This window comes from Epinephelus fuscoguttatus, linkage group LG4 (genome assembly GCF_011397635.1).
Source record: "Epinephelus fuscoguttatus linkage group LG4, E.fuscoguttatus.final_Chr_v1".
Lineage (NCBI taxonomy): Eukaryota > Metazoa > Chordata > Actinopteri > Perciformes > Serranidae > Epinephelus > Epinephelus fuscoguttatus.
In genome coordinates, this window is record NC_064755.1 from 31,240,297 (window position 1) to 31,264,988 (window position 24,692).

At 41.8% G+C, this 24,692-nt stretch overlaps 2 protein-coding genes across 5 annotated transcripts; both read right to left on the minus strand.

Annotated features, from left to right (window-relative positions):
- Nucleotides 1-325: 325 nt before the first annotated feature.
- On the minus strand, nt 326-11,308 carry cnot4a (CCR4-NOT transcription complex, subunit 4a). The gene is made up of 13 exons (XM_049574590.1): nt 11,064-11,308; nt 8,609-8,831; nt 8,088-8,285; nt 7,698-7,784; nt 7,252-7,353; nt 6,890-7,015; nt 6,644-6,768; nt 6,346-6,552; nt 5,983-6,040; nt 5,629-5,884; nt 3,942-4,451; nt 3,446-3,679; nt 326-2,293 (listed from the first exon to the last, which is right to left on the minus strand). The coding sequence occupies exons 2-13, from the start codon at nt 8,780-8,782 to the stop codon at nt 1,962-1,964; spliced, it is 2,409 nt and encodes an 802-aa protein (XP_049430547.1). The 5' UTR covers nt 8,783-8,831; nt 11,064-11,308; the 3' UTR covers nt 326-1,961.
- A 2,031-nt stretch (nt 11,309-13,339) lies between these two features.
- zgc:136858 (uncharacterized protein LOC678543 homolog) lies at nt 13,340-22,847 on the minus strand. Of its 4 annotated transcripts, none has more exons than XM_049574016.1 (19): nt 22,770-22,847; nt 21,432-21,534; nt 21,204-21,318; nt 20,945-21,119; nt 20,721-20,832; nt 20,282-20,388; nt 18,597-18,723; nt 18,379-18,499; nt 17,586-17,671; nt 17,295-17,419; nt 17,156-17,215; nt 16,995-17,058; nt 16,811-16,905; nt 16,578-16,706; nt 15,183-15,297; nt 14,952-15,089; nt 14,622-14,788; nt 14,455-14,537; nt 13,340-14,261 (listed from the first exon to the last, which is right to left on the minus strand). In XM_049574016.1, the coding sequence occupies exons 2-19, from the start codon at nt 21,508-21,510 to the stop codon at nt 14,066-14,068; spliced, it is 2,094 nt and encodes a 697-aa protein (XP_049429973.1). In that variant the 5' UTR covers nt 21,511-21,534; nt 22,770-22,847; the 3' UTR covers nt 13,340-14,065. The 4 variants fall into 4 exon arrangements, with proteins under 4 accessions (XP_049429973.1, XP_049429972.1, XP_049429971.1 ...); XM_049574015.1 differs by lacking the exon at nt 22,770-22,847 and adding an exon at nt 21,627-21,684; XM_049574014.1 differs by lacking the exon at nt 22,770-22,847 and having other exon boundaries at nt 21,204-21,314; nt 21,432-21,574.
- Nucleotides 22,848-24,692: the final 1,845 nt, after the last annotated feature.

Consider the following 24,692-nt stretch of genomic DNA (forward strand, 5'->3'; position numbering starts at 1 on the left):
CTTTTACTTTCCCTAAAAGTCACTTAGAAATGTTTAAATTGCCTGTGGAGAATAAAGATGGTGTATTTTAAATAACAGTAGTATGAGTCTTTCTGTGTAACCTTGTGTGTGTGCTCGACTGAAGTTTGACTGCAGAGCTTCATCACTGACAGAAAGTGTTCTGCCCCCTAGTGGACGACATTGGAACAACAGGTAGGAGTAATTTATAGTGACCTTCCTAATGAGATCTACACAGTGTGATGGTGAGTTCTTCAAAGCTTAAATATTTATAAGTGCACATGTTTGAATCAGGGTGCCGAGAACACAACAGCAGACAAACACCAGCTCTGAGTTTTCAGTTTTATTTAAGGTTCATTTTTCCAGACCTGCAGAGGACAGTTCACTTCCTTTTAAGCGCCTCAATTTAGTTTTCTTTTTTTTTTTTTCTCGCGCAACATCACGTTAAAACCCACGGTATGACTCTGTGTTGGTTCCTCCTGGATGAGTTTGTTCATTTTTGTGAATACTGTTAAATAGGTAACAGCAGGAGGGGGGGGGGCGGGGTTGGGGATGGGGTGGGTGGGTAAGAGAGAGAGAAAGAGACAGAGCGAACATGGATCAGAATTAAGACTTCAAAAAAGAAAAAAGGCGGTGGTCGGAGAGGTGGATCTCAAATCCTAAAAGGCTGAGAGCTCCTTAAATCACTACTACAGTACTTGGTATTGTCTTGCAGCACCCTCCTTTGGGGACACACACTCACATACAGCTGCTGAAGTCACATACAATATTGCATACTGACGCTAGACTCCCCCCTCCAATCACTCGAGCTCCTTTCTCTCATCTGTCCATGTTAAGGCCTCGTTTAAGCCCTCGTGGGTCGAACAAAGGGACCTGTTAACCCTGTGCTACCCTCTTTAGTATTTCTGACGTATCCTCATCCATCCAGTCATTGTTCTATCAGCTTGGTGGCTGTCCATGTTAGGGCTAGCTACTGTAGGTACCACACAGTGGCACTGTGAGTAAGAGTCTAACCCTAGTGCTCAGGATGTGTGCCACGATCTCCCAAAGCCCTGGCGCCCTGCGGTTAGGCAGTGCTCTATCCTCTGATACAGAGGTTCAGCAAAATTTTTCCCTCCAGCAGGACGGGGCCAGTGGGAGTTCTCCACTAAAGGGAATGTGGGCCAAGTGGCCTCTCAAGCAGGCCATCTGTGTCCCTACCTAACAGGGAGCCCATGCATAGCCTGTGCCCTCAACTCCCCTGTGTCATCTGCATTCACTCTCTAATCACCAAATCTCAGCTTCTTTTTTTTTTTTAACATTTTTTTTAAAAACCACTCTCAAAAAAAGCTAAGTGCCAACCCCTTTTCTCTCTCTCTCTCACCTCGCCGTATTCACAACTTAGCTGTAAGGGTTAACCGCTTCACAGTCTCCTGTTAAAGTGGGGAGGATGAGGGTCTTTGGGGCAAAGCTTCATGAGCAGATTCACAGCTTGCTTCATTCCTCGAAAACTAATCGTGACTTCAACTTTCAAAAAACACAAATGTTGTTCATGCTTAATCATTAGTTACTCTTAAAAAAGATCTCCCTTCAGCTAATTTGTTTCGTCGCCAGTTTGTGGAGTTAACTCTTGTGTCACCACTGGGCGCTCGATGCTAGACTGTTTCTTGTGCTCTCCGTTAACAACGAGCTACACAATGAATCCCGCGTGGCGCCCAGAACTAGGTCTAAGGAGTGGTGATGGTAGCAGATAAAGGGTACTGATAACCTGTGTGCCACAAACAAAAAACAAATAGGCCTTCGGAGTAGACAAAAAGGAAGGAGGAAGAGAAAAAGAAGAAAGCATGTTTGTTACTTTGTTAATAATTTTTCATACTCTGCAGATTGGTGTGTATTGCGTTGGGGGGGAGGGGGGAGCGGGGTACAGGATGAGTGGGTATAAAGTGGTAGTGGGGGAATGGATGGGTGTCTGCTGTAGTCTGTGTTCAGTGGCGGTCCACAGCGGCACTCTGTAGCAGCTCTGTGGCGGGCTGTCCCGGGGGTCTGAAGGCGGTCTGGAAGCCGGGGGGAGGGGAGTGGAACTGGCTGGCAGGGTTGGCTGTGGGAGGGGGCAGGTAAGGAGCCCAGCCGCCGGCGGCTCTGTGGTGGAGGGGGAGGTGGGCGTCCAGGAGGCCGCTGTGGAGGGGCTGGGGGGGAGTGGGCACTGCTGAGCTGGCCGGACCGTCCATCTCTGTGAGCGCCTGCAGGGACTTGAGCCAGTGTGGTGGGTTGTCGTCCTGGAGACAGTCTAAACTGTTGCCTGCTGAGGCCGGGATGCCTGAGGGGGGGGGGGCAGAGAGAGGTCACAGAACACATGAGTGATAACAAACACAGGGGGGAGACAAATAAACATGTTTCAACACAACAACACAATACAGACACTGTGAGGATACCTGGTACTGTAAGTTACTTTATGTCAACTAATGCATAAACAACTGACTGACACACTTATAAACAGCAACTAGAGGATCAGCTCTGCACTCAGGATTTCAGGTAAATAGATTTTGATGCGGTGCTTGTTAATGTTGCTTAGTGCTCTTGAATTCTGGCTCAAAAGGCGTTTTCCAGGCGGTTAAAGACGCAGCATGTGTACGGCCCCTAACTCTTCATAAGTTTTTTTTATCTCTCAGCTGATCAGATCAGATCGATGGATTAGAGGAGCAGCCTCTGTAAAGGTGTGTGCAAGCAAACCTTTACACCTAACGCTGGACTCTAAAGCGGGTCGGAAAAATGATCATCACTAAAATGAGAGCGCTGCTGTTTTAAGAGAAATCCACTGTTCTATTTCTGTATCAATTAATGAACGGTTAAGTTTCACTTTCACTGTCTCTAATATCCTCATGAATAAATAACTCACTCTTGTCATGTAAATGAGGCTGCAACTAATAAATATTTTTAGCAGTGATTCCACTGCTGTTCATTATTGAGATTTATTGTTCTTTACAAGTCAATAAAAAGGGTCAGGAAAAAAAGAAAGAAATATAATCCATCACAACTACACCCAGGCCACAGTGACATCTTTTTAAATTATTTGTCTTGTCAGATCAAATCCAAAACACAAATTATATTCACAGCTGAAAGGACAAGTTGATTAATTGATGACTATTTTAAATAAATGACAAATGTTTAAGTCATTCCTCACAGATGCAAAACATTTGATGCTTCTCCAGTGTGAGAATTAGTTTCCATTTGTCCAGATTTGAAGCCCTTTAAGAAACTGTGGCCATTTTTGACTTCTGTCTTCCATTTTTAAAAACCAAGGCAATAAACAGGGAAAACAAAAACTAGTTTCAGCTCTTATTCTTTTTAAAATGTTATAAAACAGTCGCTGGAACTAGTAAGTGTTTGGCATTATTGCTTTATCAACAACTTAAGAGATCAATAAGGTGACTGAGAAACAATAATTATGAAATTAACTAACAATTTCTACCTGTGATGATAGCAGGGTCCATCCAACTGGCTGTGCCGTCCCAGCTCAGGCTGTGTGAGATGCCCGCAGGCCCCGCCGGCCCACCGATGTGGTTAACACTGTTGGAGGATGAGGAGGATGAAGAGGAAGAGGAGTTTGGGAGGCCCCCGAAGTTGATATTGATGTTGGGCAGGAGAGCTCTCAGTCCGTCCTGCCACTCTTTCACATTTAAGCCGTCTATAGAGCCACTGTTTTCTGCAGGAGAGGAGAGGAGAGCAGGCATGTCAGCTCATCAGGTGTTTTGATCACACACTAGTGGTCAGTAGCAGAACTGCATCTACCTGCGTTCCCTCTGTAGGGTCAATAAAAGCTAATTAAAACACATATCAATATGCTGCGTGACTGTGTACATATGGTGTGATATTAAATAACTTCATTATGCAACACATCTCTGTGTTAACATGCGCTGCTTCTATAGGACACAGAAAGGTGCCACAGTGACCCAGGTGTCTGGTACCTGAGATGGGGATCCCTCCCAGCCCTGTGTTGTGCTGAGGGGGCAGATTCAGGTCCAGGAAATTACTGTGTGAGGCAGCACTGGCTGAGTGGTTCAAGTGTGTGAGGTTATTTCGTGTCGGGACGCCCATCCAGGGGTGTCTGGCTGCGGCTGGCTGCTGCTGCTGACTGGCCTGGCTGTTCTGACTGCCGGGGAAACTGAAGGAGCTGTAGACGGCTCTGTGGTGGAGCTGGGGGAGGCGTGGTAAGCCGCTGGGGAAGTGGTGTGAGGCGCCGGGGTTTGGGTTGAGAGGAGGCAGGCTGGGACCGTGATTGCTCCCACCGTGGGGGAAGAGCCCCGGGGACAAGGGGCTCTGATCCTGCACCGACAGCTCCTTCTCTATCAGGTCGGCCAAGGCCTTGCGAGTGACGTCGAAAGGATCGAAGCCGAGGTCGTCGTCCTGTTGTTTGCTGGACGAGCCGAAGCCAAAGGCCGCCTGCCAATCTGTGGAGGAAGACACTGGTATTGTGTCTGTGAGGAAAGAAGAGAGACAAGTTAATGCAGCTGTCGTCAATCTGAGCAACTCTTCGGCCTTGTTGTCATGGTCACGTCTATATTTGAAAATGTAGCTTTTTCTATGCGTTTTGACCCTTCATACCCACGCCATGTTGATGTGTAGACAGATAAAACTGAGTTTTTGCCTCGTAATATCAGTGTGCATGTCCTTATCTGCTTTTGTGAGGCATCGCAAATGATCCGACATTTTGTGCAATGGTGGACGTGGCCAAAATAGTGCTGCTTCTAACATATCCAACAGGACTTTTGTCATGTTTACACACAATTGTACAGTAAATCTTCCACTACATTTAGGAACAGAGGCATAAAGAGGTCACTGCTCCAGGTAGCCTTCCGCTATAGCTTGTTTCACGCTTCTGATTGGCCAACATTCTTCTTTGCGTGGCTTTAGGGTTACGGTTATATTGCCCTCTGTCGGTTTGGCGTGCTCTTGACAGCATTTTAGTTGTGTCGTGACAGAGATTTTTTCTATGGGTGCTTTTGTAAACAGGATTTTTCTTGAGAATGAAAGAGGGGAAATTCCTTTTTCCAAAAACACCCGTGTTCCTGTGGGCGAGGCCTTCGTCGAGTAGCCGTAGGATTTCTTTGACTAATTGGTCAGGTGATTAGCTGGTGACAAAGGGCCTTTAAAACACTTCATTCATTGAGATCAGACAGGCTATATCTGTGACATCCTTTCAATCATTATTCACTATGAAAGCATTTGTAAATACTTAATTTCTTATGGTTTTACCTTTCTATTCTTGTGATTTAATATTGTTTTATTCTTTCTTATGTCAGGCACTTTGTAGCTCTGCCAAGACAAGTGCTATGCAATAAAAGTTTATCATATTATTGATTTAAATGAACACTCAAACCGTCTCTCTGACAACACTGTGCTTCCTCTGATGAATGCTATGATGCAAAAGGATCTTTTGAAATCCAAAGCTCATAAACACATAGCTGTCAATGCCACATAGATGCCAGAGATGCACCACTTAGTAATAACTGATGACTTGAAACAGCAGAAAATACCTAAATTACCAAGACACCACTGTAACAGTCAATATTTCTGATGGTCATGATATCATGAAAACACAGTGGGTCACAAACACAAGCACTCAAGCACAAACTGATTAAATCTCCACTGTACCTGATGTGAAGAGGCTCTGTGGTTCAGGGGTCATGGGCCAGTCAGAGTTGCCACGGGGGGAGCTGGGGAAGGGGGGCAGGCCAGCGGGGAGAGGGTTAGGATGTCTGAAGTTACTGTTGTCTGAGAAGAGTGACTGGGACTCAGCTGCCGCTCCCTCAAAGGGTGAACGGGCTGTGAGGTCTGACACGCTGATGGGCACCACCAGGCTGGGCTTGGTTAAACCCGGGGGAGGAGAGGGGGAGTCACTGGTGGGTATCTGGAGACAGAGAGAGGGAGGGGCAAACACTCATGAGACTGTCATTGTCACACCTGATTCACCTTCATTTACATGTAACGAGTGTTGAGGCTTCTTACCTGTTGTAAAGTCTCTCCATTCACCATACCGATTGACTCTGGAGGTTTGTCGCTGGGACTGCAGATAAACAAGTGAACTATTTTTGAACAATGTTTTCTTTAATTTGTAAAAATGGCAGTAAACAAAATAAAAAACTGATACAAACAAAATAAATTAAGTACATTAGTAATGTTGTTATAAATATGAAAACAAGTAGAAATAAATGCATAATAATAATAATAATTTTAAAAAATATACTGTATATTAATACCAATAAATGTAGTAATAAAATGATGACTAAAAAGACAAAAATATGCTTATTAAGAAATAAATAAAATAATTTTCTTTAAGGACACATATTGTTGAGGAGTAAATTATATTACCTGTTACTGTCACAGTTAGAGGAGAAGGGCGACAGGGCTGTACGCTGACCAGGACCCAGGTCTGTTTCTAGCCCATCTGAAGTAATAACTTCTTGGTCTAGATAGTCTAGCAGCGGAGGGGACTTGCGGTCCTCTGAAAGCCCGTTGGCCAGTTTGTTGTGTCCTGACAGCGTCGGCCACCCATCTTTACCATTGCTACTGTTGGTTCTGTTGCAAAGCAGCAGAAAAATACATAAAGCTTAGCACAAGTGGAAGAAATAAAAGGAAGCACACAGAGGAAAATAAATAACAAACCAACCTCTGTGTGGAGTTGGATTTACTCTTTGACTTCTCTGTTCCACATGCTGGAGGTTGTAGAAAGCTAGGGTTAATTTTATAGAGGTCTTGGAGGAGTTTCTGCTCATACTCTTGATGTTTTCCCGCCTAAAAACAGATGACATGAGTCAACATTTATCTTTTTGTTATAAGCACGAACCACAATCAGCACACAAAGCAAAGAGTGAGTGTTTAATTTACATTTCAGAAGGAGAAACAACTATTTTACCTGCATCTCCTCTTTAGTAAAGCTAGCTGCTTCATCCCCCAGCTCATGTAGATACATACAATCAGGTTTGGGACACTGCATACTTTTAAGAAAGTAACTGCAGTACTTTGTTGTGCCTAAAGAAGCCTGTAACAGAGAGACGGAAAGAGGAGAAATGAGACAACAACATCTGTAAATGAAAGTAAATCAAAGTTTAGGAATCTTACATCAAGCACTTTTAGTCTAAATGCAGTGGCTGACACTGCGGGTTGTTTAATAAAAGGATAGAAAGAAAATATACAGTAATGCTATCATGTGGCTTTTATGCAAATAAAACGTATTAGCATAGCCATATATGAGATCAGCAGTTGTTCACGTCTCACCTTGAGTGTTCTGCCATCAACAACCACATTGTTCACACACTGTATTGCTCTTAGAGCGTCTTCAGAGCGGATGTAAGTGACATAAGCGCTGGCACTGGGCCCCTGAAAAACCAGAACATTAGAGTAAACACACAAGTCAAACACATCTACTGTGGCAGTTTAATTCTGTTAACAGTGTTGTTCCAGGGCAGCAATGAAAAATCATTTGCATTAGTTACTGCTTACATTGCAAGTGTGATGACTAAGAAAATAATATATGTAGTGGGGGAAAAACAACCAAATAACATGTAACTGAAAAGACAACAAATCTTGGTATTTCAAGGGTTTCAAATGTATGCTTGGTAGAAGACAAATAATTTCTCTATTCCAAAAAATATCAATTAATTTATGATACTGTTTATAACTGTATTAATTTCAAGTATATCCTGTCTATTTGATCCTCTCACCTGTGAACCTGCGTAGGATGTGCTATTGTTGATGACCACTTTATGGATTTTCCCAAACCTCCCAAAATACTCTGGTCGTTTTAGGACCTGTGGGCACAAAGCAAATAACATATATGACTTATCACAAAGTTTTGGGTACACTGTGAACTCTTATACACAATACTCAACACAAACATTACACTTGAGGCTTCAGAGGGAGGTTTTACTGACAGAGATTTAAAATTTGCACTACAATAATTCCCTATCAAAAGTATTTATGTTTTTCTGACAGAAAACTTCAAAATAAATCTGTGTCACAGCCTTATTCACATCAAGCTAAAACAGTTCCCATGCTCCAATGTCATAGATTCCAAGAGTCACTGAGATTTCTGCTGGTGAAACTGTACTCACCTCCGGGTCGGCGAGTCGCTGTGAGAGCCCCACCACAAACACCAGGTTTCTCTGGACCACTCTGACGCTGGCCAGATGCTTTCGGTTTTCTGTCACCTTCTGCTTTTTCTCGTTCTGTTTCTGCTTCTTTTCGTTCTTTATCCTTTGGATCTCCTCCTGTGACAGAGGCTTGTACACGGCGGGGTCCTCTGGGTACGGCTACACAAAAACACAAAAAAAATTATGATCCAACATTTGCAAATACGCTCCTAGTTTAAATGATGTGGCTTTGTAAAGGATCGTGGGTAACTGAGCCCTTTTGCTGTCAACATGGTAGTTCAACAGGCATCGCTAGCCAAACCGCTGAGGATGTAAATAGCAAATGAGGAACAAGCTACTTTAGCGGTGGGATCAAAAGTTTATCTCCCTCCTTTGAGTGTTGGACACTCAATGTCATCATCCCTCCTATGTCACAGCAGACAAATCACCCCTCAGTTTTGAGGAGTTCCTCTGCTATTGTGTCCATCTCGGCATCTCCTCACCTTTCTGCAGGCGGGGCAGAGACCGTTCTCGTCTGTGCGGATGCGATGCCAACAGAAGCGGCAGATCTGATAGCCGCAGGTGCAAGGGAAGAAGTTGACGTCGTCAATCTCCAGCGGCTCCATGCACAGAGGGCACTCCATGGGGTCGTCCTTCATTTCAGGGCTGTGGGACATCCTATGGCGCGGCGAGGGTGAGTGTTTAAGCTTGTCACAGAGCACAGGGCTAAGAAAACATACAGAGGCTTAGTTTAAAAGCTCCATCACGACATGATTACAAATTTTATCAACTGAACTTGTCCCCGCACTTACAGCTTCTGAAACCGAGACCAAACACACCAGAATGTATTTATGCCATTCTTTTCAACAGCAAATGAAACACAATACTGAGATGCCAGGTTATAAGGTCGATGCAGCTAACCTACTGCAGTCTAATGCAATGCATCTTACATTAATGATGGATTTAATGTTTAGTTCTTTGATGAGAGTCTTCAGGGAGGTCTTGATTCAAATGTATGGTCCCTCTGGAGGCTGTAGTTTGTGATGCTGGTGAACTGCACTGTGCTATAGGTAGGGCTGGGCATTCTTTAAAAATAGTGGTACCCTTAAAGTGACACCAATAGAGTACTTTTTTTTGACTGCATACTTCATTTGATTGGAAGCATTCAGTTTGCCTTCAGACAACACAGGCGTGAAGATGAGACATACTTTTTAACGTTTAAATGGCATCTCAACACGCTTAACTGCCAACTCTGTCAATACACAGCGCTCAATTTCATTACACAACAGAAAGTATGGGTCATGGCTGCTGCAGTAGTGGGCCAATTATACATCCCATTAAAACGCTTGCGGTGATTAACTGCAAGCAAAACCATACTGTGCAAATAGTCATTATTTCCAGATCTGCATACAGAAAGGATTGAGCGCAGGTACTATTTGACTGGAGATGCTTCGAAACTCCTTGGTACTGGGTTATTTCGGTTGATAGATGAAAGGTATCAATACCCAGCTCTAGCTGTAGGCAGAGATGTTTGTAATGGTGTGGGTGCTACATTTAGACCACTGAGGGTAGAATAAATATTGTAAATTGCTGTCAATACATTTCAGAGGTGAAACAATGGGATGATCAACAGAGAGTATGTTGACAATCAATTTATGAGTCATTTTAAACCAAAAAATGACATTCCTAAATGTGAATATTTGGTCCTGTTTGATATTAAACTGAATATCTTTCAAATTCTCAAACAAAACATGAAATCTGAAGAAGTCACCTTGGGCTTTGGGAAACTGCAACAGGTCACAAACTACAGCCTCCAAAAATGATCATGAAGTCAAATCAACACCTCTCTGGAACAGTTTCAATAGAAAGGAACCATTATAACCTCCATAAAGGCTTGAGTTATTGCAGGACTGTATTACACTGTATCACAGATGTGCCTAATTAAAGACAACTCACTGAGCATCTTGGAAAACACGTCAAAAACAGCTGTCATCACATTAACTTGATAATGCGGATGTTGTGGTATCTGACAGTGGATGACAGCAGCAGACACATCGTCATGATGGACGTTAGAGGGAAACGCAACGAAGTGGACTGACATACAAATGAAACTTTATGATGTTAGCAGTAAGACACCAGCCTGGTTTCTACGTGACAACACTGCTGCCAGCAGGCGAGCTCATGACAAACACAGATTGATAATACATGACAGTGTAAACTTGAATAACACGATAACAGAGAAACGCCAACGTTTCATATTCTTGGCAGCATTTTGATGGTAAATGTACATGTACAGGGGTGTCACAGTTTTGCTGCTTCGCTCCAACATATCAGCTGAATGGTAAAGTCGTGTATGAAGCTGGAATACATGGTTAGTTAGCCAGGCTGGTAACTTTAGCTGCTCTGTCTTCTGGATCGTACATTATGACAGATGTTATTCGACTAACGTTAGGCTAAGCTAACATTAGCCGCGAATTGGTAAAAGAAGCCGGTCTGACTAGTATCAAGTATCTAGGAGCAATAGTAAAGCCAATCACAAAACTAAAACACACAGGGGTGAATATTGACTTGATATGCCTGCCATTAACCGTTTTAAAATACGTATGACACCACGGTACGCCTTCTCCTACATATTAACTGACAGCTTGCTTTATGCTAACCGCTAGCATCGGCGTAGCTAGCATGCTACATTATCATCAAAATGTACGGGGCTTGGAGACAAGCTAACGACGCGGCCTACACAAGCTAACGCTGGACTGGGAGCAAGTTGTTGGCACTATAAACAACTGACATTGCTCTCACGACACTAAGATTACCTGGTCAGTGATCCAATGAGCTCCAAAATACTCTGGTGTCAGTCTGTAAAATCGTGACAGACACAGCTGTCCTTTATTTATAAAGGGAGAATGGAAGCTGGCTAGCCCGACTAGCAGCTCTGCTAACGTTAGCGTTACTTACCCTGTCCGTATTTAGCTTAGGATTCCTCTCCAAGGGAGTCACACCAAATTGGGCGGGGACTGCGAGCCAATGTGTCTGAAATGTCAAAATTTCTATAGCCGGTCACTTAAGATAACCGTAGTTGTGTTGTTCTGTTGTGATTAAAAGGCTACAAAGATGTTTTGCCCCTTTCTTTTCTTGGTATTGTGGAGACAATTTACGCTCAAACCACCATCTTAGCTAGCATTAAAGTAGGGAGGAGGGAGTGGGGCAAGTGTTCAGTGCGACTGAGTCTGCGCAGATGGACGAATGCTTCGTGGGAAATGAAGTTTCGACGACTTAAAATCGGAAGGGACACATCATTAACTGTACAGACATTTGCCAATTTATTTTCTATATTAGTTCAGCTCCACAGCATTTAAGAGGGAAGTAGTGTATCTTTTTTTTTTTTTTTTAACTCTAGCTAATGTATTCATTAAGAGCTTTAGTTATTAGTCACTAACTCAGTTATTAAAAAGTTACAAAATGCAAAGTTTTGTTAGTAGTTAAACTACACAACAGTACAATAAGTAGTTAAAATGAGCTCCAGCTTGACCAGCAGCAACATTATAAAATTTTCAACACATGTTCATCACTTTTTCTCTCTCTCTCTCTCTCTTTTTTTTACTAGGAGTATTTTACATTAGAAAAGGACCTGCGTACTTCCTCCACCTCTGGCATTAAAGGTCCAGTGAGTAAGATTTTGGGGAATCTATTGGCATAAATGTAACTATTCATAACTATGTTTTAACTAGTGTATAATCACCTGAAACTAAGAACTGTTGTGTTTTTGTTACCTGAGCTGATGAGCCATTTATATCCACATATGGAGCAAGTCCTCGGCTGCTAGGACGTGCACAAGGCTTTGTAGCCAATTATTGTTGTGGCCAAACAGTGTAATTACACCTTCATGTGATGTCCAATGGCCCCAAGAGACATTTTCCCACTGGATAACATTCCGAAAGAGATAACTGAAAATCAAACCCCCTCAAAATGACTCACTTCACCATCAGGATTTGATCCATTTTATCCAATAGCATTTGGAAAGTCTGGATGTGCTGCAAGATCAAATCATTTCATACCCTTTCAAGTTAGCAGAGTGCTTAACTAAGACGTTTTCGGCCGCTGGAGGTCTCTAGTGCGCCTACTCTGTGGGTCACACAATGTGGAAACAGTGCTGATCATTCTGGTAATTTAATATGCAGCAGTTTTGCGTCATGTTTCAATGAGCAACTTTTATTCGAATAAATGGGGCCCGCCTCCAACACTGTATCCAGTTGTCTTTATACATCCATGGCAGATCCTTTTCCACAGAGCTAGCCATTATTTTTCTACAGTAGTCCAGAACGTACAAACCGAAGCTCGTTCCAGATGGGGTCATTCGCATTGTTGCTTTGGCCACTGTAGTTCTGCTACGTTTTTGCATACGTGAGAAGTTTCAACTTTCAATTTTTTACTGTATCAGTTTTGTAAGTTTACACAGATGCAATAAAAGTAAAGATTTAATAGCTAAAAATAAATTTAAGATAGCTAAAAATAAAGATAAAATAAGATAAAATCTAAAGATAAAATCTAAAAATATAAATAAGATAAAATAAAATAAAGATAACAGAGATAAAAATAAATAAAGATAAAATAGCTAAAAATAAAAATAAAATGAGATTTAAAAAATATAAAATAAATAAAAAACAAAGATAAAATAAGAAAAAATAAAGATAAAATTAGATTAAAAAAAGAATTGAAATAGGATAAAAGTAAAAATTAAATAGATTAAAAAAAAAAAATAAAAGTCCCTAAATATCTTTCTGCCGCTAAAACGAACAATATCAAGTGACAACCTCTTGGTGGTGTTGTTGAAGAGGAAGTTCGACAATACTAAATATTTTATTTCTCCCATATAGTTTCGTTTCAGTTTCGTTTCAGTTTTACTTTGTTAGTCATTTGTATTTTAACACAGGGTCAACCATCCAATGAAATGCATTAGACAAGAGAACGGGTCAGCTCAGCAATAAAAGCACAGGCAGCAGTAAAGGTAAAATAAGATGAAGATAAAATGAGATAAAAATATAAATGAAATAGATAAAAAAAAAACAATAAATAATAATCAAAGATAAAATAACAAAAAATAAAGATAAAATAAAAGTATAAAATAAACTAGAGGAATAAAAACACCAGAATACATTGTTATAATGGTTATAAAAGTATTTATAATCATGAATTCAAACAAAGTTTAGGAAAAATAGGTTTATTTATTTGATTTTGAAGAATAGAAGAACAACATGAAACATTAAAAACAATTTAGATTCAATGATTTTAGTAAAACGTGTCATCTTCTTACATTCATTTACTCAAGTTACTATCTTACATTCTGATTTCTCAAGAATCCAATCACATATTTTAAAGGAGAACAACACCCATTTTCAAAATTCGGACATGTTATTCCTATGGTCTAAGACAGTCCAAAAATATTAGTAAACATGAACAACTGTCTCCCAAATCCAAAAACTAGAGTAATAGAGTAAACTCAAATTAGTGATGTCATAGGGTATAAAGTCTGGAGCTGCTCCTTAAACAATGAATTGGTAAAGATGTTTTAGATGACACTGACAGCACCCACTGGGATGTTCTGAGTATATGTGTACTTTTTCTGTGTCAGAGCTGAGATCACCGCAACAGAATAAAGCTAATTTGGATATAAAAAAAACCCCAAAACATTCTGTGGGTCCATAAAATCAGACTCCTATTCATTGTCTATTGAGCAGCTCCGGACTTAATACCCTATGACACCACAAGTTTGAGACTTACTTCTCATGTTCACAAATATTGACTGAACTTCCCTAGACTACAGAAATAACATATCAGAGTTCTTAATGTAGGTGGTGTTCCTCTTTAAGGCTAAAAATGACAAACAGACTAAGGCACGATAGACCCAATCTTCACAAATTTCTTCAGTAATGCCTCAACATTTTTTTGGGAAAATATAATTAATCTATCCACATGAAGCTGGGTTTGGGCCAGCACTGAGTCTGGGCTTTGTTGGGATCCACAGAGTCTAAGGTGAGCGTGGGGGCGATGGGGTGCGGTGATGCCAACGACAGCCGTGCAGCCAGGAGCCCCATCCGAACACAGCTGTCTGTGTCTCGCCGCTGAAGGATACCAGTTATTAAAGCACCTGCGAGACTGCAAACAGAGAGCAGACAGAGTGGGGATGAGTTTCTTTTTGCTTGAATGTTGTTGTGTCACAATGAGAGAAAGTGTGACAGGGACAGGAAGAGAAAGAGGTCATGGGAAATGAAAAGTGGACAAAACTGAAGCCGTTTGGAATTAAAATAAGAAAAGGGAAGAGAAAGTAGGTCAAGTAAATTTTTAGCACCTATCTCCGGCTCCTGACACATTCATTGTCTCCTCTGCTGTCACAGTCAGTGCTGGGTAGTGAACAGCACAGAGCTTCCTCCTCTGCAAACACACAGCGCAGTAACCATCTTCACTTTCACTGTTGTCATCATCATCACAATCAGCTTGAATATAAGTTGGCCTTACCCTCTTCTGTTTTCTTGGCTGCAGGTTGACCGAGCCTGCATCATGCTCTCCGCACAGCAGCACTCCACTCGCTCCCAGAGTCACCACCAGACAGTGGAGATGCTCCAGTAGGGGGCGTGAGAGAGCCACAGCAACACTCAGCACCTCCTCCAGAGAGTTCGGCAGCACTACCACCCCACAAGACAAAACCACATCCTCAGTCACACTATTTGCATTTTTCACAGGAACCACAACAGCAACAAATGTACATCAGAACATGTTTGAGAGCACGAGGAAGTAAAAAAAAAAAGGGGGTTAACTAATAAACACCCGTTAAGTAATACAGTTTACCTTCAGGTGTTGGGATGCCCAGTGTTTTGTTCATGGTGCACAACTCTGCCAGGTTTGGAGATGAATACGACAGAGACTTCCAGGCGTCTGACAGGAAAGGCTTACAAGCCTTATCTGAATCTGTTGGCTCATACCAAACTGTGACACACATTGATTATACTGTATTAAAATGAATGAAAGCTCATGACCATGAACATTTAATATCATATAGTGACCATCTCCCATGTTTACCATTGATGTTGTGTTTTCTGGCAATGGAGCAAACATAGTTGATGGTGGAGATGGGGATGTTTCCGTCGAGACATACAAGAGTGGCTGATGATAGCTGCTTCTCAAACCGTGACACCTATTAAAACATATTCAAAGACAGAATATGGGAGGGGATAGTGAGTAAACTTTATTTTCATAGCACCTGTCAAAACAAGAAGAGCAACAAGGATGTCAGGGGATGCTCAAATATAGAAAAATACTAAAGACTGTTATGCTATGGGACCATTTTAGCTGCAATACAGTGATCCGCGACCTCGGGGTGCAAAGTTGGGAGGCCAATAATCCCTTTCCTACTTCCTATCCCCCTTCTTCCAGTTGTTTAGACCACACCCATCTTCAAACTCAGCCTTCACTGTGATCTCATCTACACACTTGTAAAGTGTCGTAACCAGGGGCGTAAAGTCAGGGGCTAGGGGCCCCCTCCGTACTTCCGCCCCCCTTGTGTGGACCACACTCGGCCTTCATTTTGGTCTCAACTACACACCTAAAATTTCATGACTGCATCTTGCACAGTTGCAAAATTATCACTTTGACAAAAATCTGTCCACAGACAGACACAGCTTCTGTGGTGGTTCCCGCCACAATAGGTGTCATCAGGACCATATTTTGGCATGGCGAGACACACACACACACAGACTTACAAGGTGAAAACAATACAGCCATCTCAATGTTGTTAGGTCTGGTAAATATGACATAAATTAGGGCTGCAACTAATAAATACTGGTTATCAAATAATCTGAGGCTTTTAATTCTTGTTTAATCATTTCTGGTTTATAAAATTTCAAAATTTCCCACTATTAAAAAGCCCCAATTGTCATCTGCAAATATCTTGTTTTGTCAGCCCAACAGTGCAAATCCCAGAGACATCCAGTTTACTATCTTTGGAAGTGAAAGAAAAATGGAAAAATTGACATTTAAGAACTGCACCTGGAAAATGTTTGGTATTTTTACTTTAAAAATGTTTTTGGGTTGGACATCATTGGAGCTAAAACACTAAAAGCATGATCCCCCTGGAACGTGATCATCATAAGGCATTACGTCATTATACATATGAGCATGCCCACAAATTATCTGTGACGTCTGCATGCAGCAGCTCTTATCTTTAAAATTCCCTCCCATACATTCATTTGTGGTTTCCTGTCCATTCCAGCATGGGAATGGTGGCATTGCAAGTTACTATACTGAGAGATAAGAAATAAGTGTAAACATATATTCATTGGCTATAACAGAACAAATGCCAACCATAAATAGTTGCAAGATTTGGGTTTGATGTGATGGAAATTTAAAGGATTACAGCTAGTTACAAATTGTGGGCTAATTTTGCTTAAAATTAATAACTCCATCAGTCTTACTCACATACTGCTCTGTGATCTGCTGATGAACATCCATATCTCCCAGTCCAAGACCCAGCTCTCCACTCTCAGTGATAACGGCACAGTAAGTTGCTGTGCGCTGCTCTTCTAGTCGGGCCACACCACTTGTGTTCTTACAGAAATAAGAAAAAAAGGCAAGAACTTAACATTTACATATTCAAATAAAAGGGATTATAATCATGCTTATGTAGTAAACAGCTGTTAATGTTCACATACCATATGTTCACAATACTTTAACACTGCTTCACTGTGAGAATCAGCTCCTGTAGCTGAGATGAACAGGGGTTTATGGCCTAATCGACTCAGAGAGTCTGGAAGGAAAAGCACCAAAGAAGTATGAGACAATCAGATTAGAAGTACTCATGCAAACATGCACATACATAATCAGATAAAAACACACCAGCGATGTTCCGTCCTACACCACCAAACGATTGACAGACACTTCCTGGGTTTGTCTGTCCAAACTGAAAGAGATGACAAGTTTTCTTAGAAGCAACCTACATAATATGACCTTATATGATCTGTAGTAGTGTGGATAAATATGTTTTAAACTATACTTACATGAAGTGTTTTGGTTCTTCCTTTTGCAATAAAATCAACATTTATTCCTCCTATGACGACCTGTAAAAGAACAGCACTGTGGGTTCTGTATTGTGCCAGTATGTAACTAAACAAGTCCCTTATATGTGTTTATACTCACAATATCTGACTCTGAGTCTGATGAGTGTTGTCCATGACGACGAGTCTTTCTCTCGGTCGTTTGTTTTGACAGTGCGCAGGCTATCTGACTGCCAACTTTAGCATTGTTATGAATTAGAGCAATGTCTCGGAACATCACAGGTTAAGGATATTTTAGTTGTAATACACTGCACTGTGACATTGTCTGCCCTATAAGGAAACAACTTTATCAGTCTCTGTGGTTTTCCCTTTCCAAAGAATTTGATATGATCATGTTTTCTTGACTTCAATGATTCACACTTTCAAAGGATACTGGCCTGAAGGGACTTTCCTGCAGTCAGCTCACTGACCTTCTGAAGAATGAATGGTGTCACATCTCTTCCTGTTACACCTTTATCACTGAGTAAATGAAAAAGAGAACAGAAAGAGATCATTTTTCTAGCAGAGATAAGCGTCGACCATACGACCATAAGTAGGCCAGGCTACACTAGCACAATCCTGTTTGTTTGAGGTGGTTTGGGCATCTGATCAGGATGCCTCCTGGGTGCCTTAGGATCCCCCAGGAGGAGCTGGAAAGTGTTGCTGGGGAGAGGGACACCTGGTTGTGCCTTGCTCAGCCTGCTGCCCCTGCGACCTGGCCCTGGATATGTGGATGGAAAATCCTGACATATTCAAAGTGGGCTAACCCAAACTTTAGCCTAAGGCTTGTTGACCCTGCTCTTGAGCAAGGTTAGCCTTGAGTCTGCAAGGCTATCTCCTGAAAATGGACTTAACTCTGGGCTAAAAGTTGCCATTAATAAACAGGGCGAAGTAAACAATATAATTTGAGAATGTTAAGGTGAGTTAGGTGTTCAAACTGACATTTAACCCAGGGCTAGTAGAAGTGCAGTCTGAAATGTACAGCCCTGGGCTTAGGTTAATGCTGGGTTAAGAATGTATGTGTGAAAAGGGGCGAAGTTAGCTAAAGGCTGAACGAAGAGAATGCAGTGTGAAAAGCCTAAAAGAGATCAAAGACAGAAATCTTCCTGCGATGTTACTGAACCAGTATCTCCAGTGCTGAGTAATTAACAGGACAGCACATTAAAAGCTGCAGAGACTCTCTGTACCTTGCCTCCGTTACTGCAGCCTGTATGGCTTCCTCAATCATCTGGCCTGCTGCTGCATGCTCCTCTGGGATGGGCACCGCTAACAGGACACCACTTTGGAGACCCAGTGACAGAGTGCTCACTGAACAATGAAAAAAAAAAATCACATTCATAAAGTGTTTAAGTGTTGAATCTTTACACCTGTGTGTTAACAGCAAAGATACGAAATGTTGACGTACCGATGAGTTTTGCTGCCTCCTCAGGGTTGCAGACTTGGTATGGAGAACTGAAACCGCTTTGTGGAGAGAAGAAGGCTGGAAAATTCCTCGACCCTCCATAAGTGGCCACACAGACACCCTGTGTCTCCTAATAAGAGATACAAATATAAAGAAAAGAAATACATCACAGTCTCCAGAGTCCACTTTAAACACAGCTCTGCCCAACATCTGTATGCGTGTTTTAATTGATTAATTCATCCAATTTTTCCTGACAAAACATTTTCTTCTATTCAGAAAAGATCCCACACATTTTTACCAATGAATTTTCAAAACTTTACCATAATTTTTCTGTAATATTTTACCCCATTTTGATGACTTTATTTAAGTAGTTTAAAATGATGGGTCGACTTGTATAGCGATACAGCCATACATTATTGCACTTGCTAACTTTACCCGCTCACTATATGTTCCCACTACTAACTGATGCATGTTCCAATCTATACATCTCACCAGACCGGCATATACAGGTACCTCTCAAAATGTCAAGGCCACGCCCCTTTCTGGGGATAGGTAACCACAAATCCTATAGATGTCAATGAGATCTGACGTGTGTTTGGATTACAATTTTTCTTACAAGTCTGTATGGATTTATTTATCATTGAACACACATTTGTTTTGAGACTTTGCCTGAGCCTGACTGTACATGATACTGAAATAAATGAAGCCTGATCACCATCCCATCAGTCTTCCTCCATCTGAGTGGATCAGTCACTCAACATAGTAGCCCAATATTAGACTGAATCAGCAGGTATCATCATTTTAGGTGTTGTCTGTCAATAATCAACCACTTCATAACCAACTGTTTGATCTAAAGGCTGTGATTTATTTGGAGAGAACAGTCTGATGCTGCTCTACTCTGACTGTACTGCAGCCTCCCACTCAAGCTGACGTCAGCTATTCATCAGTAGTAACTGTCACCAGCACCATTTAGAGATTTACCTCACTGACAGTGAATATTCAGTATCTCATGTGCCCCAAATCTCAGTGTGAAAGCCTTGGTGAACCCACTACACAACAGCTTTTCAGCATTCTCCGGTTTCTCTGCTGATGGGACGTCGCCTTGGCAATGACACAGTGCTGGTCTGTTTTACGCATCACCCTACCTCGCACTTGTGCCCTATTCATTAATTTTCTGTAACCACCTATCCTGTTAGGGGTCGCAGGGGGGCTGGAGCCTATCCCAGCTGACACTGGGCGAGAGGCGGGGTCCCTGCTGGACATGTTTCCAGACTATCTGACACATAGAGACAGACAACCATTCACATTCACATTCACACCTACAGCCAATTTAGAGTCACCAATTAACCTGCATGTCATTGGACTGTGGGAGGAAGTGGGAGTACCTGGAGAAAACTCACGATGACACAGAAAGAACTTGCAAACTCTGCACAGAAGAACCACCCCGAGGTTCGAACCAGGAACCCTCTTGCTGTGAGGCAACAATGCTAATGCTAGTGCCCTACATCTAAGTCTTGAAGTCATGATATAAGCATCCCCATCTATGTAAAATCTCAAAAGTCACTACAAGCCAATAAGAAATGGAAAAGACTGCTAATAAATATCTGGATAACTAAAGTACACACTCAAATTGGGAAACACAGTGTCAGTTTCATTGTACAGGCACAAGATTATCTGAGTATGCTTACAAGGAACTCCAGGGTGCGACCGATGTCCAGAATAGACTTTACACCAGCAGAGATGACTGCGATGGGAGTCCTGCCGAGCTCTGTCAGATCTGCACTGATGTCCAGAGCTGGAGGAATAATCACTGGTTACTCATTGATGACTAACTGGTGATATGAACTTATTCTTCCTGACAGTTTTGGTGTCCTCACAAATGGAGGCCTTACTCAGAGTGAACTGTCCTGTCACCAAGCCTTCGTATCAAATCTGGACCACATTTGCACCCTCATCTCTGTTCATAGTCTTTGTCAAAATATCCAGATTGACCTGATGACAGGACTGTTCATGGTCCATGTGAAAGGAGGCCAAAACCAGTGAGTCAGTGAGTGAGTCTGTTTTCATGGTTCGTTAAGAGTAATAAGTTGGTGTCAGTTTGTGTCAGCTGTTTATAAGTCTTCTTACTGTTCTCTCCGTCTCTGTGAACTCCTCCGATGCCTCCTGTGACAAACACAGGGATGCCAGCTCGGCGTGCTGCAATCATAGTGGCTGACACTGTCGTTCCCCCAGAGAGCCCCTAAGAGAAGAACACACGACAGCAAACCAAACACCACCATAAGTGACAGACTCAGGTAATCACAGTGGATGGCACCAGGTTGGCCTTCGAGTCAAGTGTGTTGCGGTCTCACTTTGCTGATGACGTAGGGCAGATCACGATGGGACACCTTCAGGGAGCTCTTGGAGCGGGCGAGGTGGTCGAGCTCCTCTGAGGATAAACCAACATGCACTTCACCATCGATCACTCCGACGGTGGCTGGAGTGGCTCCTTCAGCTCGCACGATGGCCTCCACCTCCTTCGCCGTGCTGCATTAATGGATTTCATTATCAATGATTAAAAAAACTCCCAGCTGCTGGTATCAGAATTTACCAACACTTTTAGAAGGGTACCTCAAGTTGTGTGGATAAGGCATGCCATGTGTGATTATGGTGCTCTCAAGTGCAACCACTGGTTTGTTTTCTGCCAGTGCCTGAGATACAGATGGATGAACTCTGAAGAGGCTGTCTAAAAGAGGAGGTGACACTTACAGCCATAGATCATCATTACTACTATCTGTTATGAACTGTGTGCACATTATACTTATAAATATTAGAGTTCTAATGAGAGGATGCATTTACCACTTTTGACCAGTCTGCTCTGATAGGTTGTGATTCCTCTCCTCAGGATGAGTGCAGACGCTCTCTTCAGCATCCTCATTCTGCCCAGACTTTAAGGAAAACCCTGAAAACATGAAAAGGTTTTAACACGTCAGCAAATTCTCTTCTGCCAACATGAGCCATTCAAGTCTCTATAACTGCTGCAGCCCAGCTTACCAAAGGCTGTGGTCTTCTTTCGGCACTGGTCACTACCTTGTTCAAAGCCCTGACCTCATGACCTGACCGCCCATAAATATTCCAAACACAGACAATAAGAGGAAAATAAGAAAATACAGGCGGAGAGCAGAGTCTCTGCAGATAGAAACACCTCCACACACTACTATAGGGACTTGGTTTCATTCCTAAATTCCCCCCCTGTAGCCTCAGAAACATTTCCTATATATACAGTGCATCTAACTTAAATTTTGTAGACCAGTCTTCCCACACAAAGACCCTGTCAAAATCAAACCTGAACAACATTACCTCTGCCTCTGAAGAACAAAATCCAACAGGCTCCCCAGTTGCATCACACCCTGCAGTGTGTTCTCTGTCACTACAAGGCTCAAGTCCAATTCAGCCATTGTGAGGATTTTCTTTGCTCCAGTTAGTTGGGACAAATTCCCACTGCCCTTCCCCCTCTTTTGGGGCCACATTTAGAAACTAGCACCCAAATTCCAGAGCTGGGGACTGTTTGTTGTCTTTTTTCCCCCACCACTTCACTGCATTTGTGCACATAAGTGACTCACATGATGTCTCCTGTGGCAGGGAGGATAAATCAAACACACCTGCTTAAAAAAGGAACCGCCTCCTTCAGATGTAATTACTTTCACTTAATGAGAAGTTCTGTGTCCTGTAAGTCAATTTCCATCTTTAGAACTTTGATTTACCTTATTATGGCACAATACATTTGTTGAGATTTTTTGGTTTAATGCTAATTACTTCGCTCTTTACAGAGCTGAAAACACACACACACACACACACACACACACACACACACACACACACACACACACACACAGGCAACCAAAAAACTAATAAGAAACCTGCTTTAAAAAATAATAAAACTTCTCTGCATAAATGGAACCTGCTGAGTGCTCCTCTTTCTGTGCTCAAATCACTCAAACCAAGTGCAGCGCTTTTCTGAAAACATTTTAGTCAAGATTTGATGACTGATTTTGTGCCAGTCTTTAATCTAATATCTCATCAAAGACTCTAAGAGGATCACAGACACATCAACAAACTTTAAATTACAATTCTGAAAAGCTAAATCACTCATTTCTAGAAAAACATGTGCTGAGCAGTCGGAGGGAGACCATTTACCTGTGGTAGAAATATCAACTAATCCACGCTTTGAGATTCAGTCAGCTCATTGTAAAGAAAACACAGTGTCCCACAAACAGGCGTTAGTGCTTACCTTCTCCACTGCAACAAAAATGCTAGAAACTTTGCCCAGAAGATTGAACTTTGACCCACACTGTGTTTACACAGCCTGAAAGCATCAACCACAGATCTACCTGAACCAGTGATTCCCAACCTTTTCACTAAAGGGACCCCTTGTCTAATATTGAGTTAACTGATGACCCCTGACTGAGTGACAGCACAGAGCAACTGATAAATTGTACAATAAACCCAAATAGGAAATGTAATAACTGCAGGAAATTTTATTAAAATTAGCAATTTTGGATGAATTTTGAGCAGATCACTTCCTGTGAATATTACATCAGAGATGAGTTTCCTTGATATTATTTGGACCTTTAATTTTTTACATACTTACTAGGCTGCTTTCTTCTCACTGAAGCTTGACCATTGTCCCATCAACTCTTTGGTTGTTTTCACAGAGGGTGATCTATCAAGACAGATTCTGCAATTTACATTGTAGAGTAAAGGAAGGAAAAAAAAATCCTTTTTTTTTTTTTTAACCGATGGATTTCCAGATTGAGCAGAGGGTGAAAGCTCTGTGAATATAGCTTGTGTTCAGGTCTTCACTGTTCCCTTATCCATATTAAGATTATTTTAAGTTTATATCTTAAATAAGAGATATAGGGCTACTGTTTATTTTCTCAAAAAGTTTTTTTTAAGCCCAGTTTAGACCAATGATTCCCAACAAAACCGTTTTAGAACGTTGCAGAGAAAAGTTGCAGCGGTGTGAACTGGCTGCTCTGAGCTCAACTCAAGCCAGCGGATTATGTCATCTGCAACTCAGCTGGTATAACTGCCGGTGGCTGGTTTTTAGAATGTTTAGGACTTCACCTGTTTCTACAGCCAGTCAGCTTGTAGTGAAGTCTGCTGGTCAAGTCAAAATGACAGTAGACAGCGTGTTCGCTTGCTGTGGCAGGTGCTCCGGTGTCGGACGTTGGGGTGCTGCTCGCTGTATGTGCTCATGCCCCCCCACACAAACTTTCTCATTGACTTATTAATTGGCGCTGCTTACTTATATTATTGTGGCATATCTATTATGAATACAGGCCATCTGATGCTTGTTTTGTTTGTTTTTCGCTGTTTCATCACTACTACAAATGCAGCTGTAGCCAGAATCTCACTATCACTATCCTCATTCATATTTTAAGAAGCTACAAATTATATTCAGCCACAAAATAAGCCTGAAAAGCTGAACAACGGAGCGACAGTACATTGAGTTGTTGCATAGAGACAATACACTGTCTCTTCTAGTTGCACTGGTGTGAACCTGCAGATTTTTAGAACAGTGCAGAATGGCACATTGCAAGTAGCTGCCTGTTTCAACTCATCTAGTCACAAATATTTGGTCTGAACTGGGCTTTACAGTACACTCCTTAAAATCAAGAATATTTGGGGGGTCAGGACCCTCAGGTTGGGAGTGGTATATTAAGAATGTGTCTCCTGAGTGAATGGATATTTAACATTAATGCAACATGCAAAAATACTGCAGAACTGATATTAAGACTAGTTGATACATGGAAGATAAAATAAAAACTATTAAAGAAACAACAAATGTGTTCAAAACGTCCACATATTTCTGTTTTTTTAAGTTCACATTGAAATCTGGTAACTGGTTAGAGACGCTACACAGATTTATCCGAGTCTTCTACATCCATAGGCCACATATCAGCTGATGACTTGTTCCAATATGATTTTAATATCTGCTTGTATCCACTAATGATTTCTGTCAGCAGATTTGTCTTAGATTGTGGAGCATGAATCACATCGGCTTTTGACAGTTTCATAAAAATGAAGATCTTCACAGATGTCTAAAAATGCAATTAC

Excerpts from the sequence above, each read along its gene's own strand:
- zgc:136858 (XM_049574014.1), bottom strand. The coding sequence starts at position 21,544 with ATGTTTTCAGGGTTTTCCTTAAAGTCTGGGCAGAATGAGGATGCTGAA. Across the intron at positions 21,315-21,431 it reads GAGCAGACTGGTCAAAAGTG|CCTCTTCAGAGTTCATCCAT; the intron begins GTAAATGCATCC and ends TCTTTTAGACAG. Across the intron at positions 20,389-20,720 it reads TCACAGAGACGGAGAGAACA|CTCTGGACATCAGTGCAGAT; the intron begins GTAAGAAGACTT and ends TTATTCCTCCAG.
- cnot4a (XM_049574590.1), bottom strand. The coding sequence starts at position 8,782 with ATGTCCCACAGCCCTGAAATGAAGGACGACCCCATGGAGTGCCCTCTG. Across the intron at positions 7,354-7,697 it reads CATCCTACGCAGGTTCACAG|GGGCCCAGTGCCAGCGCTTA; the intron begins GTGAGAGGATCA and ends CTGGTTTTTCAG. Across the intron at positions 4,452-5,628 it reads ACAGAGCCTCTTCACATCAG|ACACAATACCAGTGTCTTCC; the intron begins GTACAGTGGAGA and ends CTTTCCTCACAG.